The 24,539-nt window shown below is 37.6% G+C and overlaps 1 protein-coding gene across 1 annotated transcript in view; it reads right to left on the minus strand.

Annotated features, from left to right (window-relative positions):
* Positions 1 to 24,539, minus strand: part of LOC107758817 (junctophilin-1-like) — a 51,533-nt gene that overhangs the window by 5,473 nt on the left and 21,521 nt on the right. The window contains exon 3 of the mRNA XM_016576646.1: positions 10,029 to 10,147. Within this exon, the coding sequence (XP_016432132.1) occupies positions 10,029 to 10,147 (119 nt within the window). The remainder of the gene's footprint in view (positions 1 to 10,028; positions 10,148 to 24,539) is intronic.

Genomic DNA, 24,539 nt, shown 5'->3' on the forward strand with positions numbered 1-24,539 from the left:
TATATATATACATATATATATATATACATACACATACATACAATTAAAATGTATTTAAAAAATATAACATACAATATAACATACAACCGATTTTATTTCATTCATCTTTGGAACACAAATTAAGATATTTTGATGAAATCCTAGAGCTCTCTGACCCTCCATAGACAGTAAGGGTCCTACCCTGTTCAAGGCCCAAAAAGGTATAGTAATGACATCATTAAAATAGTCCATGTGACATCAGTGGTTCATCCTTAATTTTTTGAAGCTACAAGAATACTTTTTGTGCACAAAGAAAACAAAAATAATGACTTTATTTAACAATTTAAATAAAACTGTTATTTAACAGTCTTCAACGGGGTATTGTTGTAGCTTCATAAAATTAAGGTTGAACTACTGATATCACATGAACTATTTTTCATTACAACTTTCATTTTTGTGTGAACTATCCCTTTAATGCAACTTCATGTGTTTAATGGAAACCTTCTCAAGTCTATTCTGTAAAATTAAAGACACTCTTTTGTAATGTGTGTGACTTGTTCTAGTTCTCAAATCATGGTTTGCTCGGTCACCCTGTCAATGAAAACTCTCTGTCCAATCTGGATCAATTAACTGGTGAAACAGAGGACAGCGGCAAAACTATGAATGACACAGTGCTGAGTTTGCATAATAGAGCTTTCCGGAAAATCATATGGCTCCAACTAGCTTAAGCCCAAACAATTCAACTGCAGTTTATTTCACTTGACATCTCTGGCATCCATGATGACCGGCTTCAAAGAGTGCGAGGGCATTCTTAATGTTTAAAAGGCTTAAAGTATCCTCTGAAGATAATTTCTCACAATAACTTGATAAGAGCTCATGCTTTATGGAGGGTCCATTCTGCTTCTTTCTGTCTGATCTGAACTCCTGTCACAAGTTCCTGGCATTGTTTGCATGATTTACTGGTCTAAAGGGACCATGTTAGCTCACTGCAGGCATAATTCACTACCAAACACACAAGCCTGTTCTTCTGTCATTTACAGAAGACACTTACGTACTTATATGACCAGCTATTAACAAAGTTAATTGTTCTTAAAAATCATTAAGCATAACACATATGAAAGAAAATATGTATCTATCAACATTCAGATTGATTTTGATCATATGATGTCTCATGTTACAAGCCATTGTGTAGAGTGTTGTTCTCTAACCAACGCCAAGAACTGTTAATCTTGTAGTTGCAGAGCAACTTAAAAATAAAGTCCACATAATGCTCTAAGATTGCTTTGATCTCTCTTTAATCCTCAAGCAAGACTCTGCAAGTGGAAGTCCGCTACCCTGGAATGGCACAATAGTAAAATACTGTATTTGATAAATAAAACAATAAATACAATGTGCTTTTTATTACTCAATTTTATTCAAAATCATCTTAATATTAAATCCCGCATTACTATAAAATGAAAAAACATTGAATCAGCACACATAAACTAACAAAAAAATTTACTCAGAAATTGCTAGAAAATTTGTAAATTACAAAGAAATAGCACAAGTAACACTGAATTAAACATGACATTTTAAAGTAGAAAATATAAATTTCAGTATTTTCTTGCAAAACATACTCTTTTTACAACTTCAAAAATAATTTGTATAGTTTAGAACTACAAAAACAACATAATGTACACACACACACTTTTTTCATTTAAAGCATTTTTAGAAAAGTGAAAAGATTAAAATAAATCTAACAAATACATTCATACATTTAAAGAAATATTTTAACTAAACAAATATCAAATATTTAACTTTATTTTTTATTTATTTTATATAAATAACAATTTTAATTACGAGATAATATGGGTAAGCATAGGGTTCTGCAATTCCTGCAAATAAGGGATATTGGAATATTAAACATTCACTTTTTATTTGCACCATTGATCATGCTAAATAATATGTTATGTAAAATGAGTTAAAATATAAACATATCATGTTTCATTTTGCTGAAGGGGAACTTGAATGTCACTGATAGGATTATGGGACATCACTTTAGTATATCAGTTACATGAAGCAACAATCATAGGATTATGCATAATAAGAATGTGTAAACCAAATCACTACAAGTGCATTATAAGCACAGCATGTGTGTAATAAGTGTAATATAAAAACTACAACAACCCCATAGGTTTATAAGACTAATATGTTCCTTTGTATTATCCAGAGATGACGGTTATAATGGATAATCCTGGCAATATTCCAGCACCATTAGACAGGCCTGTGTGGGGGAACGGTGTGTTTAAATCCTCTGGAGCATTGCACCCTCACCGACCTTAAATTAGACTGAGCGTCAATAACGAGAGGTATTCATTTAATAGTCGATGGGATGGAAAGGCCTCATCTTCTAAAATTGTGCCGGAGTTACGCAATCACATCCGCTGCCTTTGTGGATTAGATTATGACACCTGTGCGGCTCATCATTTTCTTAATCGAATTTTCAATAATAATAATAATAATAATAAAATCTTAACGTCATTAAGATAAGTTCTCTAACATAAATTTTTAAATAGCATAAAACTAAGTTTATGCTTAAAAAGCAACTCTGGATATAAGTCTATCTGTAAGTATTTGTAACTAAAGACAAAGACAAAAAATGTAGAAAATGATTTTTATATTCTAACAACACAAAAAAACAAAACAATGCTACTTACTTATTAAATAAGAAAATACTGGAAAGTACTTGTTACCTTAAAAGAAGATCTCACAACATGATGAGGCATCGAGATGTATAATGAGAACTGTCATGTTGTCATGTGAAATTCAACTCCGAAAATAAGTGGTGGCAATAGAACCTCACAGGCTCAAAATCAGCATAAGGCATTTGACAAAGATCCAAAGGCCTCTCTTATGACATGAGAAGGATTATGAAATCTTTTCACCCACAGTTAAGAGACACAACTCAATTACCCCTGACATGAGGGCGGATGGCACCATTGTCTCAACATGCAATCGATCAAATTCAGAGACGCTACAACACAGCACAAACAAACCAATCAGGGGCATGATAACAAACATACAGATCCAGTCTGTGCAATCAACCTTAACCTTCTGTTTATTATCTACATTGTGAAGAATATTAATAGGCTCCCTAACCTAATAAAAGGAGCATGTGATATGGGGGTTTTGAATTTATTAAGCACTTCATAAATTCATGCCAGTGGAGCCTTGTGTGTATTTATGAAACATGCCATAATGTATTTCATACTGACAGACATTTGATGGAATAATAATGACTGATTTATAGTCGATCTATGTATATTTATCTTTTACGGTAACAATCTTCTCTCAACGGTAGATCAGATTATCTGTGTACTTTCACAATATATGTTCCTGGCCTTCTTATAAATGAAAACTAATAATGAATTAGTTGTGACTGGAATTTGAGTCCCGACTCGAGGACATTTGCGATCACATCCCCCTCTCTCCACCACTTTACTTCCTGTCTGTCTGTACTGATCTTTCGCAATAAAGGCAAAAATGGCAAAAAAAAAAAAACTAAGTATTTTTCTCACAACTGCAACTTTAATTGCGACTGTATTAAGAAAATACTTTATAAATATGTAAATATGTACATAATAATAATTATAATATGTTTTTTCTTATTTATTATGATTGTTTGTTATGAGAGACAGTTGTAACTATGAGAAAAATTAAACACATACATGTATTTATTTTTCTCAAACCTGCGACTTTAACTGCGACTGTGTTAAGAAAATACATTACATACATTTATACAAATATATACAAAAATTTATACTTTATTTACTTATAAATACATGTTCTTTGCCTTCTTTAATAATAATAATAACAATAATAATAATATATTTCTTATTTATGTTTGTTTATTATGAGAAACAATTGTAACTGTTACTTTAATAGTTGCGACTGTATTAGGAAAATATGTTATGAAAATGTAAATATGTGCATATACAGTATCTCACAGAAGTTGAATACACCCCTTACATTTTTGTAAATATTTCATTATATCTTTTCATGTGACAACACTGAAGAAATGACACGTTGCTACAATGTAAAGTAGTGAGTGTACAGCTTGTATAACAGTGTAAATTTGGTATGTACATATTATATACAAGAAATAAAAAAATAAATAATACATATATTAATTAGTTATTTACTTATGAATACATGTTCTTGGCCTTCTTTAATAATAACAATTTAAAAAATAATTACATATGTGTATTTAATTCTCTTTCAATTGCAACTTTATGTACATATGTGTATAACGTAGCAAGAATGTGTGTGTGGATAAACAAGTATATACACACACACACAGATTTTTTTGTTTTGTTTATACAACAAACAGTCAAAATTGTAAGATAAATTAATACATTATACATTATTTATTTATTATTATATATGTCAAAATCTGAGCCATCAAGGTTGTACTGAAACGGCATAAATAAATAGAGAAAAAGAGAGATGAATTGTTGGGGGTCATAAGGTCAGGGCAGCACCTGGCTTCTGTACACCTTGCATTGAGGAGATGGGCAGTGATTGAGTGATTTAAAGGGAGGAGGGAAGAGGAGGTGCAGTCAGGGTTCAAAATGTCTGACTGAAGGAATGGACAGCTGCAGTCAGAGCCCTGCTCGCTGTCCTGCCATTCCAGCTCCCGACCATTCCAGCTATCCCTCCGCTAGCTCCCCGTAAAGGACACACTCGCTCCAAATATAGCGCAATTAACGTCACTCTATAAACCTCGTCGGGTAGACCATTTCAAACAGGGCCTAAAGACAACCATGGCGACAGTGCAGCGTTTTTTCCTGATGTGTTACAAAGGCATACTTAACCTCTGCACTAATCTGCCATAAGCCAGAAATGTCAATTACGAGTGCTAGTGTTTACTCTTCTGAGCGCGATGTTTGAGAGCTAGTGGGAGAACCAGGCAACGCTGGGGATCAGGCCAGATCATATCAGAAAGCCACTTTGTTGTCATAAGACACTTCGAATTGAAGTAGGTTGGTTTCTGCTATGAAAACATCATTATATATATAAAACAAAAAAAAATAACTGTTTTCCATTTGAATATATTTTAAATGTAATTTATTCCTGTGATGGCAAAGCTGAATTTTCAGCATCATTACTCCAATCTTCAGTGTCACACGATCTTTCAGAAATCACTCTGAAGGTCAAGAAACATTTGAGTCACAAAGTGTTTGATATTACACTGAAAGTGTTGTTTAACTTGTTGCAGTGTTTGTTCAAGCAGACTGTGTGTAGGTACTATTTGGAAAGATGATGATATGGGGATATTGCCTTCGTTAAACAATAAAAGTAAAGTCTAAGCAGTGCAAATGAGCAAACAGGACCAGGAAACGACCAGGAATGTCTAATTAACATGAAAACATATGGGCAGCATATTGCATGCGAGTCCTGTAAAAGAAACCTCACCTAAATAAATACACAGAGACGTGCTAACACTTGCAACTCTTGAAATGTGAATGGCCAGTTTTAGCATGCAGGGTATGTACTGAAAATGTATCGTATTAAATAAACGCATGGCAGTTGTGACTTCAAGTATGTTAGTCATTAAATCTAGTGGCACTTATTATAGGCTCATTAACAAATTATATCCTCCGTTGGATTAATCTGAACTAACTATCAGAAGTGCTACTATCAAAATGAACCTGTCTATTTGAATATATCTATCCTGACACATCATGCCCACTGTATTCAATTTATCAAACAAAAATGTACTATTATTTGCACATTTACATATACTACCATTCAAAATTTTGGGATCAGTACATTTTTAAGCAGTTCAGCAAGGATGCATTTTATTACCAGTAAAGACATTTATAATGTTACAAAATATTTTAAATAAATGCTGTTCTTTTGAACTTTTTATTCAGCACCAACTCAGGATATTATAATGATTTTGAAAGATCATGTTGCTGCTGAAAATTCAGCTGTGCCATTACAGAAATAAATGACATTTTAAAATATAGAAAACAGTTATTTTAAATTGTAATTGTAATATTACTGTTTTACTGTATTGTTGATTACAAATGCAGAATTGATGAGCATAAGAGACTTAAAACATTTTTAAAAATCTTACTGACCCCAAACTTTTAACGGAAATGTGTAGGGGTGGGTATATATTTTTGATACCATAGAAATTTAATAATTCTTGTCACCAGTGTCAGTATCACAAAAAACAAATACTAGCCTAAATAATAAAAAAAAAAAACTAAAGACAAGTAAAGAATCGGCGATTATATAACAATAAAAAAACGAATTACACGCAATAGGACAAAAAACTACAGTAGAACAAATAAATAAATGCTGCAAGCATTGTATAAAGTACAATGTACAAGTGTACATGTAAAGTACATGTACAAAAACAGTGCATATTCTTCACTGTGTAAATTAAATATATATTTCTTCTTATTAAAGTTACAAAAGTGATATAGTCAAGAGCAGTGAGAGATTTTTCTCTCTTTTGTTGTTTGATTAACATGATTGACAGACAGCAGGAATATTAGACTGCTGTCACATTAAGAGCTGCCCGGATCTAATATATTGTTACATATGCATTTTCTCAGCTGTTTGCTTTCACTTAAGACCTAAATTACTGTGTTTACAAGGATACTTGCAAAGATGGCCATTTTGACACATACAAGTGTGTGTATTTAACCATTCAAGACCTATAAAGTGGTTCAATAATCCCATGCACTATGAGCATCGTCTTCATGTGCATATGGCGAAATGAGTTATCTTTTGCTGCTGATTGCATTTCAACAGCTTAAAATCACTTGTTTTTTAAAAGCCGCAATGCTTAAAAATGCGTTTTCATGACCACGTAGCACAGCAACGTAACGTGAGCGTGTAACCGCGATACAGACGATAGTCCAAAATCTCTACCGGTTTACAATTTTCTACCGGTTAATCGTGTCTACAAGTATATCGCCCACCCCTAGTAATGTATGCATTTTTGATGCTAATGTCCAGTTACTCTGTGTATTTTCTGTGCAGTTCATCTTAAATAGGTACAATCTCACATTACAAATTCTTACAAAACCAGTTTCGCTTCTTCACTGAACAAGCCGGAATAAGGTAGTGTTAAACACTCTGGCATTAGATTTCACAAATAATGGTTTGTAGTTTAGGCAAAAGGGTAAATCAGGTCACTAAGAGAGTAAAAATAAATAGTAGAACAAAAAAAGTGAGCAAATCTGAGCAACAGTAGTTCTCCTGAAACAGCTCAGTTTAATTAAGATTTTATCTCCCTGGTGGCACTCGCAAAGATTTCACAGGTATCTGTAAGACATGATTCATTTGCACAGTCATATCCTGTCCAACACGAGCATCTCCTTGTGAAGGTGATTTCCAGTTATAGATTTCCTGCAGAAGGTTATGTACCAGGCCCCTTGTGAGTTTGACCTTTCTCCCTTGACCTCCCTGTGCTCAGCTGGCAGGAGTTTATGGAGTAGTTTGGGTGGGGTTTGCTTCTGAAAACTGAGAAGTGTTTCTGGAACCTTTCTATGAGAGGTGAGCGGCACAATAGAGCTGTAACTTGACATGCCCACTTCTTATCTGAATCCGCTTACTGATAGCAATGTGCTGTACGCACGACACACTCAACAAGCCTTACATTCCTCATCCAGAGAACATTCTCAGTTTGATATGGACGACATTCCTTGGCTGCTGTCGGAGGTATTTCCAAAGGGAACTAGCACAATCACAGAGGAACAGTCTACTAATATTAGTACTCTGTAATGTTGAGTAATAAACTTCATTTGTTTTGAATAAGACTGCAATAAATGATTTTCTAAACAAGTATTTTTTGTCTTGTTTTTTAGTAAAATATCTAAACATTCTTAAATCAAGATACACTGAAAAGCAAAATTATGTAAAATATAAAGTTTTCTGAAAAATTAAGTGACATTATGCTTCAAACAATAACAAATATCTGCCAATGGGGTAAGACAAATAAAAAACGTGTTTTCCCTTTGCATTTAAGTTTATTTTTCTTACCGCACTTATATAAATTATATATGTTAAGTAAGTATAAACTTACTTAATTTTGGTCATTTGTTTAGAAAACCAAACTTAAGTACTTTTATTTCTCAAGTATCTTCTCATGCATCTTGATTTAAGAATGTTTAAAGGGGTCATATGATGCGATTTAAATTTTTCCTTTCTCTTTGGAGTGTTACAAGCTCTTGGTGCATAAAGAAGATCTGTAAAGTTGCAAAGACTTAAGTCTCAAATCCAAAGAGATATTCTTTATAAAAGTTAATATGCTCATTGTGCAGAATTACTGATAAAAATAACATTGAACATAAAAAATTTTAAAAATCCTAATCCGCTATCACATCAATATTAGAATTATATGTAAATCTGCAAGTGAAAAGCGCTACCTGGTCTCATGGCAAAAACGTACCTGAGGACACTTTTTCGCGAGACGCGAAATACATACCGATAAGTGAGGAGCTCCGGTTTGAATCCCGTGTAACCACGGTTCAACAAAACAGTTCAAATCTGCATATAAGGAAGTTCAAATGGCACGGTTGCATCAACAAATGCGTTTTTATATTAGTTTTGCATTTGTTAACACTATCGGGTAGGTTTAGGGTTGGGCTTGGTGTTGAGCATATTTCCAACATGATACGGCATTAACTTTTAGTGACAGTCCCCGGATATTTGAATTCTGAACCGCCGCAAAACGTACCTGAAGCAACGTAATAAAAACACAGCAATACGTACCTATATCAACGTAATAAAAACATGCCAGGGTTCACGTATTGAACCCGTGTTTTAGCGCCACTCAGTGAACATTTCTCTTTGAAACTGCGGCAAAACGTGCAGTAAGGTACGTAAAAACGGTGTTGCAGAAACGTAAAGGTACGTATTTTTATGAGACCAGGTTGGAAAAGTTTACAGGGACAATATTGAGGAAAACGCATTCCTAATAAACGGACAAAATGGAAGTTCCTTTAGATAAAATTGTTTGACAAATGCATAAATGTAATAAAAAATGTATATGTATTATGTAGCGATATTCTGATATTTACCATCACTTCCCAGTACCACTGCATTTAAGAAAACTATAGCTTGCAAAACTGTAGTTTCCAAAGAAAAAATAAATAAAACCCTAAGATCTGCATTTAAATGCTATTTATAGATAAATATTATAGATACATAGTATGAAATTTATCTTTATTTTATTTTAATTGTAATATTTTATATAATACTCTAATTAAATATTTGCATGACAAATTCCCAAAGTTGGTATTTAAATAATATTTTGACATTAAAATACTAAAATAAATAATTAAATCATATTCTTTTGGCAATTTTCATGTTATTTGTCTTACAACCATGAGTACATTAACATTTTTCTACTAATATTTACATATTAATGTTCTGAAAAATGACAGTGAGAACTACACTGACATGCAAAGGTCAGACAATCATAACAGAGGTCTGAAATCCTAAAGGTACAGCAGCATAACAGCCTGATAAACTGAGAGAGAGCCTGAAAAATATGTCATATCACTGTCAAAAAACCTGGTAACACTTTAGTATAGAGAGACCAATTCTCACTACTAACTAGTTGCTTATTAGCATGCCTATGATTAACATATTGGTTGTTTATTAGTACTTATAAAGCACATATTCTGCAACCCTAATCCTACCCAATACCTAAACTTAACAACTACCGTACTATTAATAAGCAGCAAATTTGGAGTTTATTGAGGCAAACGTAGTAGTTAAAGGTTTGTTAATAGCGAGAAACCTTAAAATAAAATGTGACCAAAAACCTTGATCAACTTGATTAGCCAGGGAAAAACATTCATGTCTTTCTGTACTGTTCCCTCAGCAGAGCTCCTCTGAGCTAGGTTTATGTGAAGCTAAGTATCTGTTGCGAGGAATGTAAGCGAGGGTGAGTGGTTATAATCTGGTGGCTTTCATCAAGGGTATTTAAGTCTTATATTCAGGGTGTGTGTGGGGGAAAGTAAAACTTTTCTTCTGTAACTTACCTGGTTGATGGAAGCTTGGAGATAATTCATGAGCCACAGCTCTGGCTAAGTCTGATTCCTGACATGCTGCAAGTGAGGCCTGGTCTGCTGCTTCACTCTTAGTCCTTGCGTGGGATGTCCTGTACACACAAGACAGAGAAAGGGCTGCCTTTAGTGTAGGGAGGAGGAGGAGGAGGAGGAGGGGGGCAGAGGGGATCTGTGTGTATCTGCACATGTGTGCTCAATGCATGTATGTATATGGAGAATGGAGGATTCCTCTGCCTAAATAGTACTATGGGGTGTGCTGATCCCCCGTTTTTGTCAAATTCAAATCCTGCTTTTACAAATGGATGGGGACAAAGCATTTAATCCGGTCAGAGAGCACAGACCACAAAAAACAACCCTCTTACTCAGCAGACAACATACATGGCGAGAAAGCTATTGTATTAAATTGAATTGTATAAAAAAAATAATTAATAATAATGAGAAAAATAAATAAATAATAAGATATATATTTTTTTAAAATATTTAGCGTCACTTTCCAGTCCTACAACATTTAAGAAAACTAAGCTTGTACTGAAAGAATGTAAGATCTGCATTTAAATCTTATATATACATATAAATATTAGATAAATATATAATATTTAACTTATTTGAATTTTAACTGAAATACTGTAAAATAACAAATATTTACATTACAAAAACCCACATGTTTTAAATATTTTAAATATCAATAATATAAAATACTAATATATATACACCTAACATATTACTTTTTTATTATTTAGATATATCATTATTTTAATTATTTACAATATAAAGTAAATTTTAAAATACTACAATATTATTACATTAAACCAGTAAAACATTATTTGCATACAATATTTATAACATTTTGTATTTATACCATATTTAATTATTTTTATCATATATTTTAATATTTCAATAATAAATGTACTATTCAAATAATATACAATATAAAATGTTAATACAATAAAATTAGAAAATTAATCAATACAATAAATCATATCTAATATCTGTGTATGCTTGGTTGGGACATGCCTGAGGAAGTTACTTAGAAAAGAAAAAAAAGTTTATTGCTGTGCACAGCATGTGACATTGTTAATATTTGAAACGCTGGAAACATATAAGATTACTAGGTCTTTTTCTCAAGAGCAAAAGCAAAAGTCTTCAAATGTTTCAAGGAGAAAAAAAAATCATGAACACAGGGTGTGATTATAAAGTAAACTAGCACAAAAAAAGAGAGAAAAAGGTTTATGCTGGGATCAAGATAGGCTTGGCCTCTGGGTGGCTTTAATGAAGCCTGCATCATACTGAAACACAAGCTTATGGACAGGAATCAAGAGGTGACCTGCTTCTCAAATCCCTTCAAAACCCCTGACGTGCTGCAACACACACTGTTTTCATCTTCTCACAGACCAGCCAGATTGAGTCTGTGCAGCCAGCGTATGCATTAGGCATCAGGGATTTTTCCCATCGGTTCAGGGATATTACTATAACTATTACGCAACCTAGCATCAAAAGCACAAGATATACAGTCTAAAATGCAGCGGATTAGTCCAAATTGGTGCTTCAGCTAGACCAACCTCCAAATACGCGTCAAAACAAGATGCATCAACAGAATGGGATGTCTGAGAGGAATCTTTAAGTTTTTTTGCATAGAAATTAAAGCTTTTAGTTTTCTATAAAGTATCAATCAGCTCCTTCCTGTGGCCATGATGGATTGAGATGTTTACAGCTTCGTTAAACCATTCTTAGACAAAGTGGACGTCTGTTTTAATCACTAACCATATTTAAAATGCAAGAGGCCAGATGCTTTGGGACAGTCTGGCTGCCAGTGCAAAAAATACCTTATCACCGAGGGACAAAGAAGTACTTTTTGCCCAGCTTCGGATTCTGACACCTATGAGCCTCTATTTCCGATAGTCACATAATAACGATCATTGTAGAATCCTCATGCAGAAGCGTGCAAAGGAAGTGATGAAGTGTGAGGGAGTTCTAGACGCATCTATTTGGGGTATAAGACAGACTGAGGTTATGGAGGCCAGTCTTTGAGCTCCTTGTATAACCTCAAGGCCCACCATAAGACTCAATAAGCAAATCCACATAAAACATATTATGATAAATACACCATGTAAGCTGAGTCAAATCTTTACTATAAAACTGTAATGGTGCATGAGATACTGAATATATACAGTATATATATATATATATATATATATATTTTTTTTTTTTAAAGAAATTAATACTTTCATTCAGCAAGGATGCATTAAACTGATCAAAAGTGAGAGTAAAGACATTTATAAGGTAACAAAAGCTTTCTAAAGATTTCTGTTTCAAATAAATGCTGTTCTTTTGAATTTTTAAGAATTCTGAAAAACTAGATTATCACAGTTCCACAAAAATATTAAAGCAGCACAACCGTTTAAAACATTAAGTTAATAATAATAAATGTTTATTGAGGAGCAAATCAGCATATAAGAATGATTTCTGAAGAATCATGTGAAAACTGATAATGATGTTGAAAATTCAGCTTTGCCATCACAGAAATAAATTACATTTTAAAATATATCAAAATAAAAATTTTAGGTTACACATTATAGGTTTTGGTATCCTTGTTACAGTGTAATTATCCTTTTAAGTACTGAGTAATATTAATGAACTACATGTACTATATGGGTAGGGTTAGGATTAGGGTTTGGTTTAGGGTTTATAGGGTTATTTTAGGGTTTAGGGTTATTTTAAGGACACCTTAAAATAAAGTGTTACCAAATTTTAAACGGTAAAAATATTTCACTATATTACTGTATTTTTGATCAAATAAATGCAGCATCGATGAACATAAGAAAAAAATTAAGGGGAAAATTTGAATGGTAGTTTAAAGTGGAGTCCAAAAGTCTGACACCACTAGTAAAAAATGCTTCTATTTCACATTTATTGAAGAATTTAATACAATATTTCCCTCATCAACATAAATTAATAAATTCATTTCAGAATGTTTTGGTATTTGGCATAAATGTAAGAATCTTAATACTTGTTTGTTTTACATTTTATAAAAATATTAAAAATTCATTATTGTTTATAATTAATATTGCTTATATTGTTTACTATATTTTATTATTTGTCAATTTAAATCCCATATTTTCAGTGTGGTCTCAGAGGTTTAGACCCGACTGTACATTTACTGTTCAAAAGCATGCAAAGCATTATAAAATATGAATAAAAGACTAACAATTAAAAATCTCTCTCTATTTCATATACTCCATCTCTTCAAAATGCATTAGTTTCTGTGTGTACCTACTTCAAGACCTGGGGTATTTAAAACCCCGGCATGCATCTCTGCACCCCTCTAATTTTAATGGTGCACTTGAATTTCACCCCCTCTCTGTGACCTCATTTCAGGCCAGGCCCGAGACAAATGAGCGTCTATGTGCATGCGAGATTGGCTGGTCCCTCCTTAGGCCATTGGCACACATTGAGAACAGCTAGCATGGCTGATCTGAGATCAGTTTTGCAAGTTTTCATATGATGGTTAAGATGAGGATTCTGGTAGCAAAGGCTGCCTCCAGATCACAGCAAAAGGTCCATTTCCACCCGGAGCTATTTGCAGAATCTCTGCTACATTTGCTGACACGTTTTGCTGTGAGCCGGTGCTGGCAATTGGTATGTGCCCGCCTCTCTCTCTCTCCGTGACCTTCTCCCTCCCACATTTCCTCAGTTATACAGGAAATATTTGCATTTTATTCAACAAGCCAAAATCTGCCCTCTAAGATGTTTAAGAGGTACACAGACATAAATCAAACTCTAGGTCTCAGTGATGAATCATAACAAAGACCTGAGTATTGTGCATTTGAATAACTAATAAAGAGGGAGGTTTTGGTTATATCACTTTGAATAACAAATCGCTTTAGGCTATGAAAAGGGCTGATGAAGCACTGGATAAACAGTACCTAAAAGCGATAGTTCACACGAATATAAAAATCATGCAATTACTGACTCATCCTCCCCAAGTCGTTCCAAACCTGTATGATTTTTGTCTTCCATGCAAAACAAAATGACAAATTGAAGTCTTCACACAAGTCTTTTCCATACAGTACATTGTACCCACATCTTATACTTTTGCCACAAAGGACAAAAGGGCTCAATAAAAGTATCATAACTATGCTCTACTGTTCAAAAGTACAGGGCCAAAAAGATACTGCAAGGATTAAATTGATCAAAAATGACAGTAAAGGTATTTATAATGTTACAAAATATTTATTTTTTAATTTCAGCTTTGCCATCAGAGGAATAAATTACATTTTACAAAATATTAATAGAAAACTGTTATTTTAAATTCTAATCATATTATTGCTTTACTGTATTTTTGATCAGAAACTGCATTGACCTTTTCATTTTCTAAAAAAAACCCACATTTCTGAACAGTAATCTAATCCATATTGTTTTTGCATAATATTTTAGTCATGTGACAGCTTTGTGTGAGGATACAAATTTAAGTTCTTATTCCAAATCACTGAGTCATGAGTTAAATACAAATCATTATTGAAAGATTTGTTTAGGAATGGGACTGATCCGATTCTTGACTATGAATCAGTTCAAATCTCACTGGAGTGGAAGGTAAATAGTATACTAACTAAATATGAGTCAATTCCTCATACAAAGCTGTGATATGAAGCAATTTATTTAGTTTTTTTAGTGGTTATCTTCATGTTTGAGACTTGACATGGAGCTTTTTCATGTCAAGGAAAATACACAAAAAAAGCAGATTCTTCAAAAAGATCAAAGTGTTAGGAATGAACTTAGGTTGAGTAAATGATGAAATAATAATTATTGCTTTAAAGGCAGGGTATGTGATTTTTCAAAAACACTTTAGAAAACTGATTCGGGCCACTTTCACAGTATATTTTGAAACTGCATTACAATACAAGTAAAATGCATTAAGCACATAGAATGGAACACACTTCAAACAATCAGTCAGATGTTTAAATGTAGTGTTTAGCATGCTTTAAATTGTATACAATTAGCACAATGCTTTTACATACATGCAATGTCTAATGCCAGACTGCCAGCAGGTGGGAATGTGGTATTAATATGACATAATTAATGCCTTGCTAAAATAAACAACAAAACATAATCATTTATCCAAGCTGTGTTGATTTGCAAATGAGTTGAGGAACAAAATGGTATGCTGAACATAGGCACGGCAACGTACATAAATATTGATGACAAAAATACAGTCAGCCATTGTAATCATGAAGATCTTAATGCTGTGATATTCTGTTAGTCTTACTGATTTTAGGTTAAGTAGCAAACTGTGAGGACATTCAATCTAGAAAAAGCAGACCCTAATATTTCTCTAGTATAAAATGAGAGAAGACTTTAAGGATAAGATGAAGCCATTGGCATAGAGCAATAAAAAAAACGAAGCTGTGCTTTACACTTGAAAAAAGCCGATAGTTGGCACAACAAAAGAAAAGACACTCTTGACATCACTGCATGGATCCACTCCGAGGTTTTTCAATATAGATAATCTTTCAACATTTGCAGCGGGTTTACTATAATAATTTATGCCAATAAACTTTCTTGGTGTAGGCATACTTTGGTGAGCAAAAATAGGATAAAAAAAGTGTGATCTCAGCCTAAAGAATCACATATTCCAGCTCATCCAACTTATCACTCAAATTCTGATGCAGGGGTGGAATAAATTTGCACATTTCAGAATTTCTGACTGAAATAAAAAGAAACCTGATTTTCTGTTGCAGGCAAGTTCATACTCCGGTTAGTGAGATGTTCAATGCATCAATATACCAAAAAGTCTAAAGAGACACCATATTTTCAGCATCCATTACTAAAACGCAGACAGATGCTTGGCAGGGAGAATAGTCAAAATCAGCTTTGATTAAATAGAAAATGTCCAGGGCATGGGCATTTCCGCCTGTATTAGCTTTTTAATCTCTTTTTGACATACTTTGAGTGGCAGTCATTGACAATTTCGAGTATTCCACATATCACCTGCTCACAATCATCCTGGATACTAGTGCTTGAGTATTAATGTGATATCAAAGCCAAAAAGCCACACATTTACTCAAAGCAAACCTCATCTGATATTCAGCGTGTTAATATGAGTGTCACAGATCAAGCCAGAGACAACAGGTTAGTTAAGGATAAGCAGGTTTATTGACAGGAATTGCAGAGGTAGAATGACTGAAGCAATGAATGGTGAGTATCCAACTCAATAGACAGTTCTGTGAGTCTTAGCTTGGTTAAACAGATGGTTTTCCTTTTGTAGGTTTGCAGAGAGTATGGGATCCAGGAATGAAGGAGATCGACGAAGGAGGAACCTCGGGAATCTAAGGGTAAGTAGACACAGGTCAATAGCATAGAAAGAGTCTGGTAAGTTCAGTGTAGTGAACGGTAGACCGGACAGTGAGTGACTGGAAGGAGCGTGCTTTTGAATGTTGGCTTGATTGCAGATGACAGGTGCTGGGAATTAGAACTCAGCTGAACGTGATCTGGTGTAAGTAGTGGCAGGTGATTGTGGTGACTCGCTGACATTACCCCCTCCTCCAGGAGCAGCTCCTGACGCCCTCAAGTGGCGACGGGGGCAACCACGGCCTCTGGGTGCGAGACGATTAGGATGGGTCAGATGGAACTCCTCTAGCAATGTGGGGTCAAGAACGTCATCCCGGGCCACCCAGGATCTTTCCTCTGGTCCATATCCTTCCCAATCTACCAGGTATTCTAGTCGGCCGCCCCGCCGCCGTGGCGAATCCAGGATTTCCTTGACCTGGTAGACAGATGGTTGCCCGAGGATCTCTGGAGGAGTAGGCACTGCTGGTGCCGTGAGTTCTGGTGCAGAAGGAGAGAAGGGTTTTAGGAGGGACACTTGAAAGGTGGGGTGAATTCTGTACCTGGGTGGAAGTTGGAGGTGGTAGGTGACCTCATTTATCTGCCTCTGTATCGGGAACGGACCGATGTAGCGGGGACTCAGCTTCTTGCAAGGCAGGTGGAGGCACAGATCCCGGGTCGATAGCCATACTTGCTGTCCAGGTTGGTAAGTGGGAGTCGAGGAACGCCGAGCATCAGCGACGGTTTTGTGCCTCCGCACTGCACGTTGAAGGTGGACGTGAGCCGAGTCCCACACGCTCTCGCTCGCTCGGAACCAGTAGTCCACAGCTGGGACCTCCGATGGCTCTTCGGTCCATGGGAAGACTGGAGGTTGGTAACCTAGTATGCACTGGAAAGGTGTGAGTCTGATGGTGTTTTGTCGGAGGGAGTTTTGTGCATACTCGGCCCATGGGAGGAAGTGGGCCCAGCTGTGCTGATCATCTTGGCAGTATGCCTGGAGGTAACGCCCAAGCTCCTGGATCTTGCGCTCAGTCTGGCCATTAGTCTGGGGATGATAACCGGAGGACAGGCTTACTGTAACTCCTAGCAGTTGAAAGAAAGCCTTCCAAACGTGGGAGATGAACTGCGGGCCCCGGTCTGAGATGATATCCTCCAGGACTCCGTAATTCCTGAAGACATGTGTGAAGAGTGACTCGGCAGTTTCTAGCGCCGTGGGTAATGCCTTGAGGGGAATCAGTCTGCAGGCTTTCGAAAAGCGATCTACTGCCACTAGAATGCAGGCGTTGCCGTCAGAGATGGGTAAGTCATTTACGAAATTGATCCCAATGTGAGACCAGGGCTGCTGAGGTATGGGCAGTGGTATGAGCTTGCCTACGCGGAGGTGACTGCCACTAGAACGCAGGTGTTGCCTTCAGAGTTGGTAAGTCAGTTACAAAATCGATCCCAATGTGAGACCAGGGCCGTTGAGGTATGGGTAGTGGCATGAGCTTGCCTACAGGGAGGTGATGAGGAGATTTAGACATGGCACAGACTGAGCACCCTCGGACGTACCTGATGACATCACGGGACATACTGGGCCACCAGTACCGAGCTTGGAGGAGCGAGAGGGTCCGTTGGCTGCCTGGATGTCCAGAGCCCAGTACATTGTGAACTGAGCCCAGAAGGGGTGGCCGTTGAGATGTGGGAACATATGTCTTCCCTTCTGGGCCTCCCAGCGGAGCTGGTTCATTGAGAGTGGCGGCTTGGATGTCCCTGTCGATGTTCCAAACAATGGGGCTTACAATTAGGGCTGGAGGGAGAATTGGCTCAGGTTCTGCGGGCGCATCTGGTGAGTGCATTCGTGACAATGCGTCAGCCTTACAGTTACTGTTGCCTGGCCGGTATGTGATGGTGAATTGAAACCTGGTGAAGAACAGCGCCCAGCGGGCTTGACGGGGATTGAGCCTTTTAGCATCAAAGATATTGAAGGTTCTTGTGGTCGGTGACAACTGTAAAAGGATGATTGGCTCCCTCCAGCCAGTGCCGTCACTCTTCCAGGGCCAGTTTTATAGCGAGCAGCTCTGTTACCAATATCATAGTTTTGCTCCGCTGGGGTCAGTTTCTTGGAGTAGTATGCGCAAGGCTGGAGGCATGGAGGCTCACCATACAGTTGCGACAACACGGCCCCAACCCACTTCCTGCGTCCACTTCCACCACAAACGGGACCAGAGGATCGGGATGACGAAGAATAGGGGCCGTGCTGAAGGCGGTCTTGAGTTGTTCGACGGCTTCTTGGGTGTTGGGGTTCCAGGACAGGGACGTGGGCTTACCTCGGAGCAAAGAGGTTAATGGAGCTGAGAGCAGACTGAAATCCTTAATGAAGCGACGGTAGAAGTTCGCGAATCCTAGGAAGCTATGGAGCTCCTTCACCGACTGGGGACGATTCCACTCCGTAATGGCCTTTACCTTCCCCTGGTCCATTTGAATTCCTTCTTGGCCGATAACGTACCCGAGAAACTGCACGGTGGGGCGATGGAATTCGCACTTCTCCAGCTTCAGGAAGAGGGGGTGTTGGCGAAGCTTCCTGAGGACCTGCTTCACGTGACGGTGATGGTCGGACAGGATCCGGGAGTAGATGAGTATGTCATTGATGTACACAATCACAAAGTCATTGAGGAACTCCCGGAATACCTCGTTCATAAACCCCTGGAAGACGGACGGGGCATTGCAAAGGCCATATGGCATAACGAGATATTCGTAGTGGCCAGATGAGGTAATGAAGGCCGTCTTCCATTCATCACCTTCCCGGATTCGAACGATGTTGAATGCGCTCCACAGGTCCAGCTTAGAGAAGATGCGTGCCCCACGGAGTTCCTCTAGAGTGGCAGGGACCAGGGGAAGTGGGTAAGGATGCTTCACAGTCTGGGAGTTTAGCACACGGTATTCAATGCATGGCCTCAAGCCCCCATCCTTTTTGCCCACGAAGAAGAAACTGGATGCGGCCGGTGATGTGGAGGGACGAATGAAACCCTGAGAAAGAGCCTCCTGGATGTATTCCTCCATAGCCTTGCGCTCTGGGATGGACAGGGGGTACACTCGGCCCTTGGGGAGTTTATTTCCAGGCAGCAGGTCGATAGTGCAGTCCCATGGCCGATGAGGTGGTAGGTGAGTGGCAGCCTGCTTACTGAAAACATCCTGGAACGGCACATAATTAGATGGGGCTATTTGAGCCATGCAAGGAGTTTGAGATGGTTTGGGAAGGGCAGAGATGCAGTGCTGCAGGCAAAACTCGCTCCAGCGAGTTACCTCACACGAGTCCCATCTGATTTCCGGAGAATGAGCCAGGGGCGTCCCAGGACGATATCCACCGTGGGTCCCTCCAGTACCAGAAAGATGATCTCTTTCTCATGCAGGTTGCCGATCTTGAGCCTCAGCAGAGGAGCTCTGAATCTAACCTGCCCACGCCCTAGCGGTTTTCCCTGGATGGTTTTGACTCTGAGCTCCCAGGTTTGGCGTGTGCAGGGCAAGTTAAGACATTTCAGTAGGTCCTGGGAGGACTGTAATAGAATGATCTGGAGTGAGGAGTTGCACTGATAGCATGGAAAGTTTGGAGATTTCAGGTTCAAATTGAAGGGTACTCACCACTGGACGTGGTGGTCGGACAGGGCAGGTTCTGATGTAATGGTCCGTGGCCGTGCAGTAGAGGCAGAGTCCTGCCGCGAGGTGGCGAGCACGTTCAGAGGGAGAGAGCCTTGTAGAGTCCACCTGCATGGGCTCTGGTACTGGGGAACTGGCTACAGGTGCTGCAGACTGGTGGGCGGCTGCTGGAGTGTGGCAGGCTGATAAGCACTGGGCTATACGATTGGCTCTTGACATGAAGTTTTCCAATCCAACATTGTCATCATAAATCGCCATCTGAGTGCGGTTTCGGGGATCCAATCCCTGTCGATAAGCGCTGAGCAGCGCTGCCTCATTCCATCCGCTGGACGCCGTCAGCGTTCGAAATTGCAGGGTGTAATCGTGGATGGGAGTGGCGCCCTGGCGCAGCCACAGTAGTTGGTCAGACACAGAAAGATCTCCTGTACCGTTGCCAAACACTTCCTTGAAATGGTTAGTAAATGCTTCATAAGAATTAATTATGAGACTATTGACATTCCATATTGCCTTTGCCCATGTTAATGCTCTGCCAGAAAGGAGAGAAATCAGAAAGGCTACCTTAGTGCACTCTGTTGTGAATTTCTGCGGCTGCATTTCGATATACAGCGCCAATTGAAGGAGAAAGCCGCCACACTCAGCTGCATCACCCGCATAGGAAGGAGGCATGGCCATGGGACTGACAGAGGCAGTTTGAGGAGTTGGTGCTGGCGTGAAAGTGGTGCGAAGTGCATTAACCAACTCCTCAAGGACATCCGCGGGAGTGGCTGGTCGGGGATCCATGGAGGTATCTGTTACGTCCGGTCTTCTGTCACAGATCAAGCCGGAGACAACAGGTTAGTTAAGGATAAGCAGGTTTATTGACTGGAATTGCAGAGGTAGAATGACTGAAGCAATGAATGGGGAGTATCCAACTCAGTAGACAGTTCTGGGAGTCTTAGCTTGGTTAAGCAGATAGTTTTCCTTTTGTAGATTTGCGGAGAGTATGGGATCCAGGAACGAAGGAGATCGACGAAGGAGGAACCTCGGGAATCTAAGGGTAAGTAGACACAGGCCAATAGCATAGAGAGAGTCTGGTAAGTTCAGTGTACTGAACGGTAGACCGGACAGTGAGTGACTGGAAGAAGCGTGCTTTTGAATGTTGGCTTGATTGCAGATGACAGGTGTAGGGAATTAGAACTCAAGGCAAGGCAAGGCAAGGCAAGGCAAGTTTATTTGTATAGCACATTTCATACACAATGGTAATTCAAAGTGCTTTACATAAAAGAAAAGAAAAAAAAATAATCACAACAATAAAACAAGGAATTTAAAAACATTGAAAATGATTAAAACAATTGATTTAAGAAGTTTAAAATGAATTTAAGAAAACGATTATACATAGAATATAGTGCAATCAGTTCGGACATCGCACAGTGCTCATTCAATGAATGCACAGCTAAACAGATGAGTTTTGAGTCTGCATTTAAATGTGACTAATGTTTTAGCACATCTGATCTCTTCTCAGGTGAATGTGATCTGGTGTAAGTAGTGGCAGGTGATTGTGGTGACTCGCTGACAATGAGAAAGCAGAAGTAGCTTACGGTTTTACATTTTGACATCTCTAGAATCTTTAGAACATGTAGTCTTTGAAAATACTGCCCAGAACAAATATTCACATGCCAAAATTAAAGGAACTGCACGATAGATCTCAGATCAGTGTGAAAAGTATTGCTTTCATGCCTCACAGGCTGCTGTCCTGAGTCGACCCAAGGCATTTCAGCACATCACTTCACAAAATACCCCCACAAAAGTGAGCATTATTTGATCTCTTTCTTTAAAAGCCTGTGAAATAGTTTGATGAATAGTTAATAGTCTTTAGTTTCATCACAACCATAATGCATGAGCTATGTTCGGAATAGCATAATACCATACTGTGCTTTTGCTACATCTGCAGTGTATAGTATGTACACTTTACACAGTTTACAAATTTCCTGTATGGACAGAATAACCCAGATGAGCTACAATTTTTGCCAAAATGAATACAAAAGGAATACTGTACTGCACAATGCAGTGAGCTTGACTTGACCTTCCATTTCCATGTGATGAACCGGAAGTAATGTCAGCCACAACATGAATATCTTTCCTTCATCTTGACTCATTCTGATGGACTGCCAAATGTTAAGACATTTTTTACACAAAAATTAATAAAATGTTAATTTTTACTAAAGTTTCACTTCATCCTTAAATAGTAGGCAGTATGCAGTATATATTGTGCGGTAAGTAGCCTATTCCATTCTGAATATGATTTCCCATTTCTCATCTGCTGAGTCCAAAATCACATACTCTCTAAGTATCTACTTCTTTTAAATAAGTACTTGCTTTGCATTCATTAAAAAGTACATTCTATATAGTATAAATGTAATCTAGACATTCTACATTTAGGTTTTCATTGTTATGTGACCAACAACATCAGTCGCTTCACCGCCATTCACAAATTCTCTCCCCCGTGGCCTCGAGGGATAAAAAACATGCTGCAGGGATGACATATTTTTGTAGGCCAAAACCCAGAAACGAGTTAGCATGTTAGCTTACTTCCAGTTCCATCATCCTGAAGTCAATGGAAGTTTTTTTAATGTTTTTTTTTGGTTAAATATATAGTTCTGTCATGACAACTCTTGGAGGGATTGGCATGGTAATGTAAATGACAATGTTAATGTATTTGGTCTTGGCGGAATAGATCTGCTACGTTGCTGCTGCTGCTGCTGCGGCATATCAAGTACCGAGACTTGCTACTGCCAATACATCCACAACATGCTGCTGTGAGCATGTAAGAAATATTGCTGCTGCAAATATAACATACATGAAATAACCCCCATATAGCATACATGTATCACCTCGTAGTAGATCTATACAGGTGGAGCTGGGGAAGGTGGAGGGTTTCTGAAACAAGCTGCACTGCTACTGCAAGCACTGATCATATATTTGAATGTTGAGCAGCGAGCTCATTGGGTACTGATACAGGAGATAACCAATCAGCTGAGCCATGTGATAATGATGTCATTAGGTCAGATTGATTTAGACCTATCGGACTTCGCCATCTATAGTTTAATGTCAGAACTCAATAGAACAACAGTAATTCCTATTGGAATAATGCCCAAAACAAAAAGGAATTTTGTATTGGTTTAATGGAAACTATAAGAATTTCTGTGATGGTTTCTATTGTTTTTTTCAGCAGGGTAATGATACCCATACTGTGCTGCACATTATTGGCAATATTGAGCTGAAGCTTGACTTTGCAAATTTAAAATCGCAAATCAAATCGCAATCGCAATATCTGTCAAAAAAATCGCAATTTGATATTTTCCCCCAAATCGCACAGCCCTATCTCTGACTTCAGTGCATTATTTTTAAACTAGAAACCATACAAGTTGTAAAACTACGCGCAGGTTATTCGCGTGAGGAGTAATTAATTACTAAGTATGTCTTGTTCATATAACAGCATTAGCAGCAGCAGCAAGCAGTTTTCCTAGTTCATGCATGTGATAATACAACATCAAGCATCACAGATTTTAGAACTGTAAAGTGAATTGGGGATTACCGTATTTGCCCGAAATCTCCAATGCTTTTAATATCTTCTGTGGGGATTCATTTCTACATTAACTGCGAATGGATCGCTTTCAGATGCACACCTCACTAGTGGGGTCGGTTTGCAGTTGGAGTTTTTATAGTTGTTTACAGTTTTAAGTCAAGGTGAACCCGTATAACTGTCTTTCATAAACGTCATACTGTCTTACCGACTTAACCATAACAACTTAATGAGCAACAGAAAATAATATACTCGCTCATACGTGTACTCGTGCCGCATTGCAATGCACTTCAGAAGAGGGAGCTCTCATTCTTAAAGGGGCCACATCCCTATTTCACTCGTTACCTTGGTTCAGTGATAGAGAAGGGTTTATTATGAAAGTCATGTTTAGTGATAGTTTAAAGATAATTAATCAGGAATTCGTTTAAAATATAAAGATACTACTAATAATAAATCATTTCTAATCAGTAGCCCATGTACAATGTGGCTAATAGTAGGACACTCTTAAACTGGAATTTACTATTTGTGTATTCAGTTGGGCTTACAGCAATTATAGTACTTTCATGGAGTGTAGCAGCAGTATCATAAAATTCAGATTGCATTATTAGCAAACTGTTAATAGCAGTATGTATAGCAAATCAAGTCAAATTATTACTGTTGTTTATATGCAGCGGAAGCAGAAAGTATCTGGTTTTGTGAAATTTTAGTGACAATACATGAGGTAAGTAACTCTTTAAAATTGAAATAGGCTTTTATTACTTAGTTTATTTAACAGGGCGTACAGAGATTTTGTGAACTCTTCAAAGCGAAATATGCATTATTTGTTGTGTTTCATTGTTTAATAAAGACAGTTATAGTAATTCTAAGTACTTTCGTGCAGCTGTAGCAGCAGTATGCATAGCTATTCAGATCGCAATTTTTAGCGAATTTAATAGCAGCAGAATGGCATAGCAAATTCAGATGCA

Source organism: Sinocyclocheilus rhinocerous, unplaced genomic scaffold (assembly GCF_001515625.1).
Source record: "Sinocyclocheilus rhinocerous isolate Xijiao unplaced genomic scaffold, SAMN03320098_v1.1 scaffold2008, whole genome shotgun sequence".
NCBI classification, from domain to species: domain Eukaryota; kingdom Metazoa; phylum Chordata; class Actinopteri; order Cypriniformes; family Cyprinidae; genus Sinocyclocheilus; species Sinocyclocheilus rhinocerous.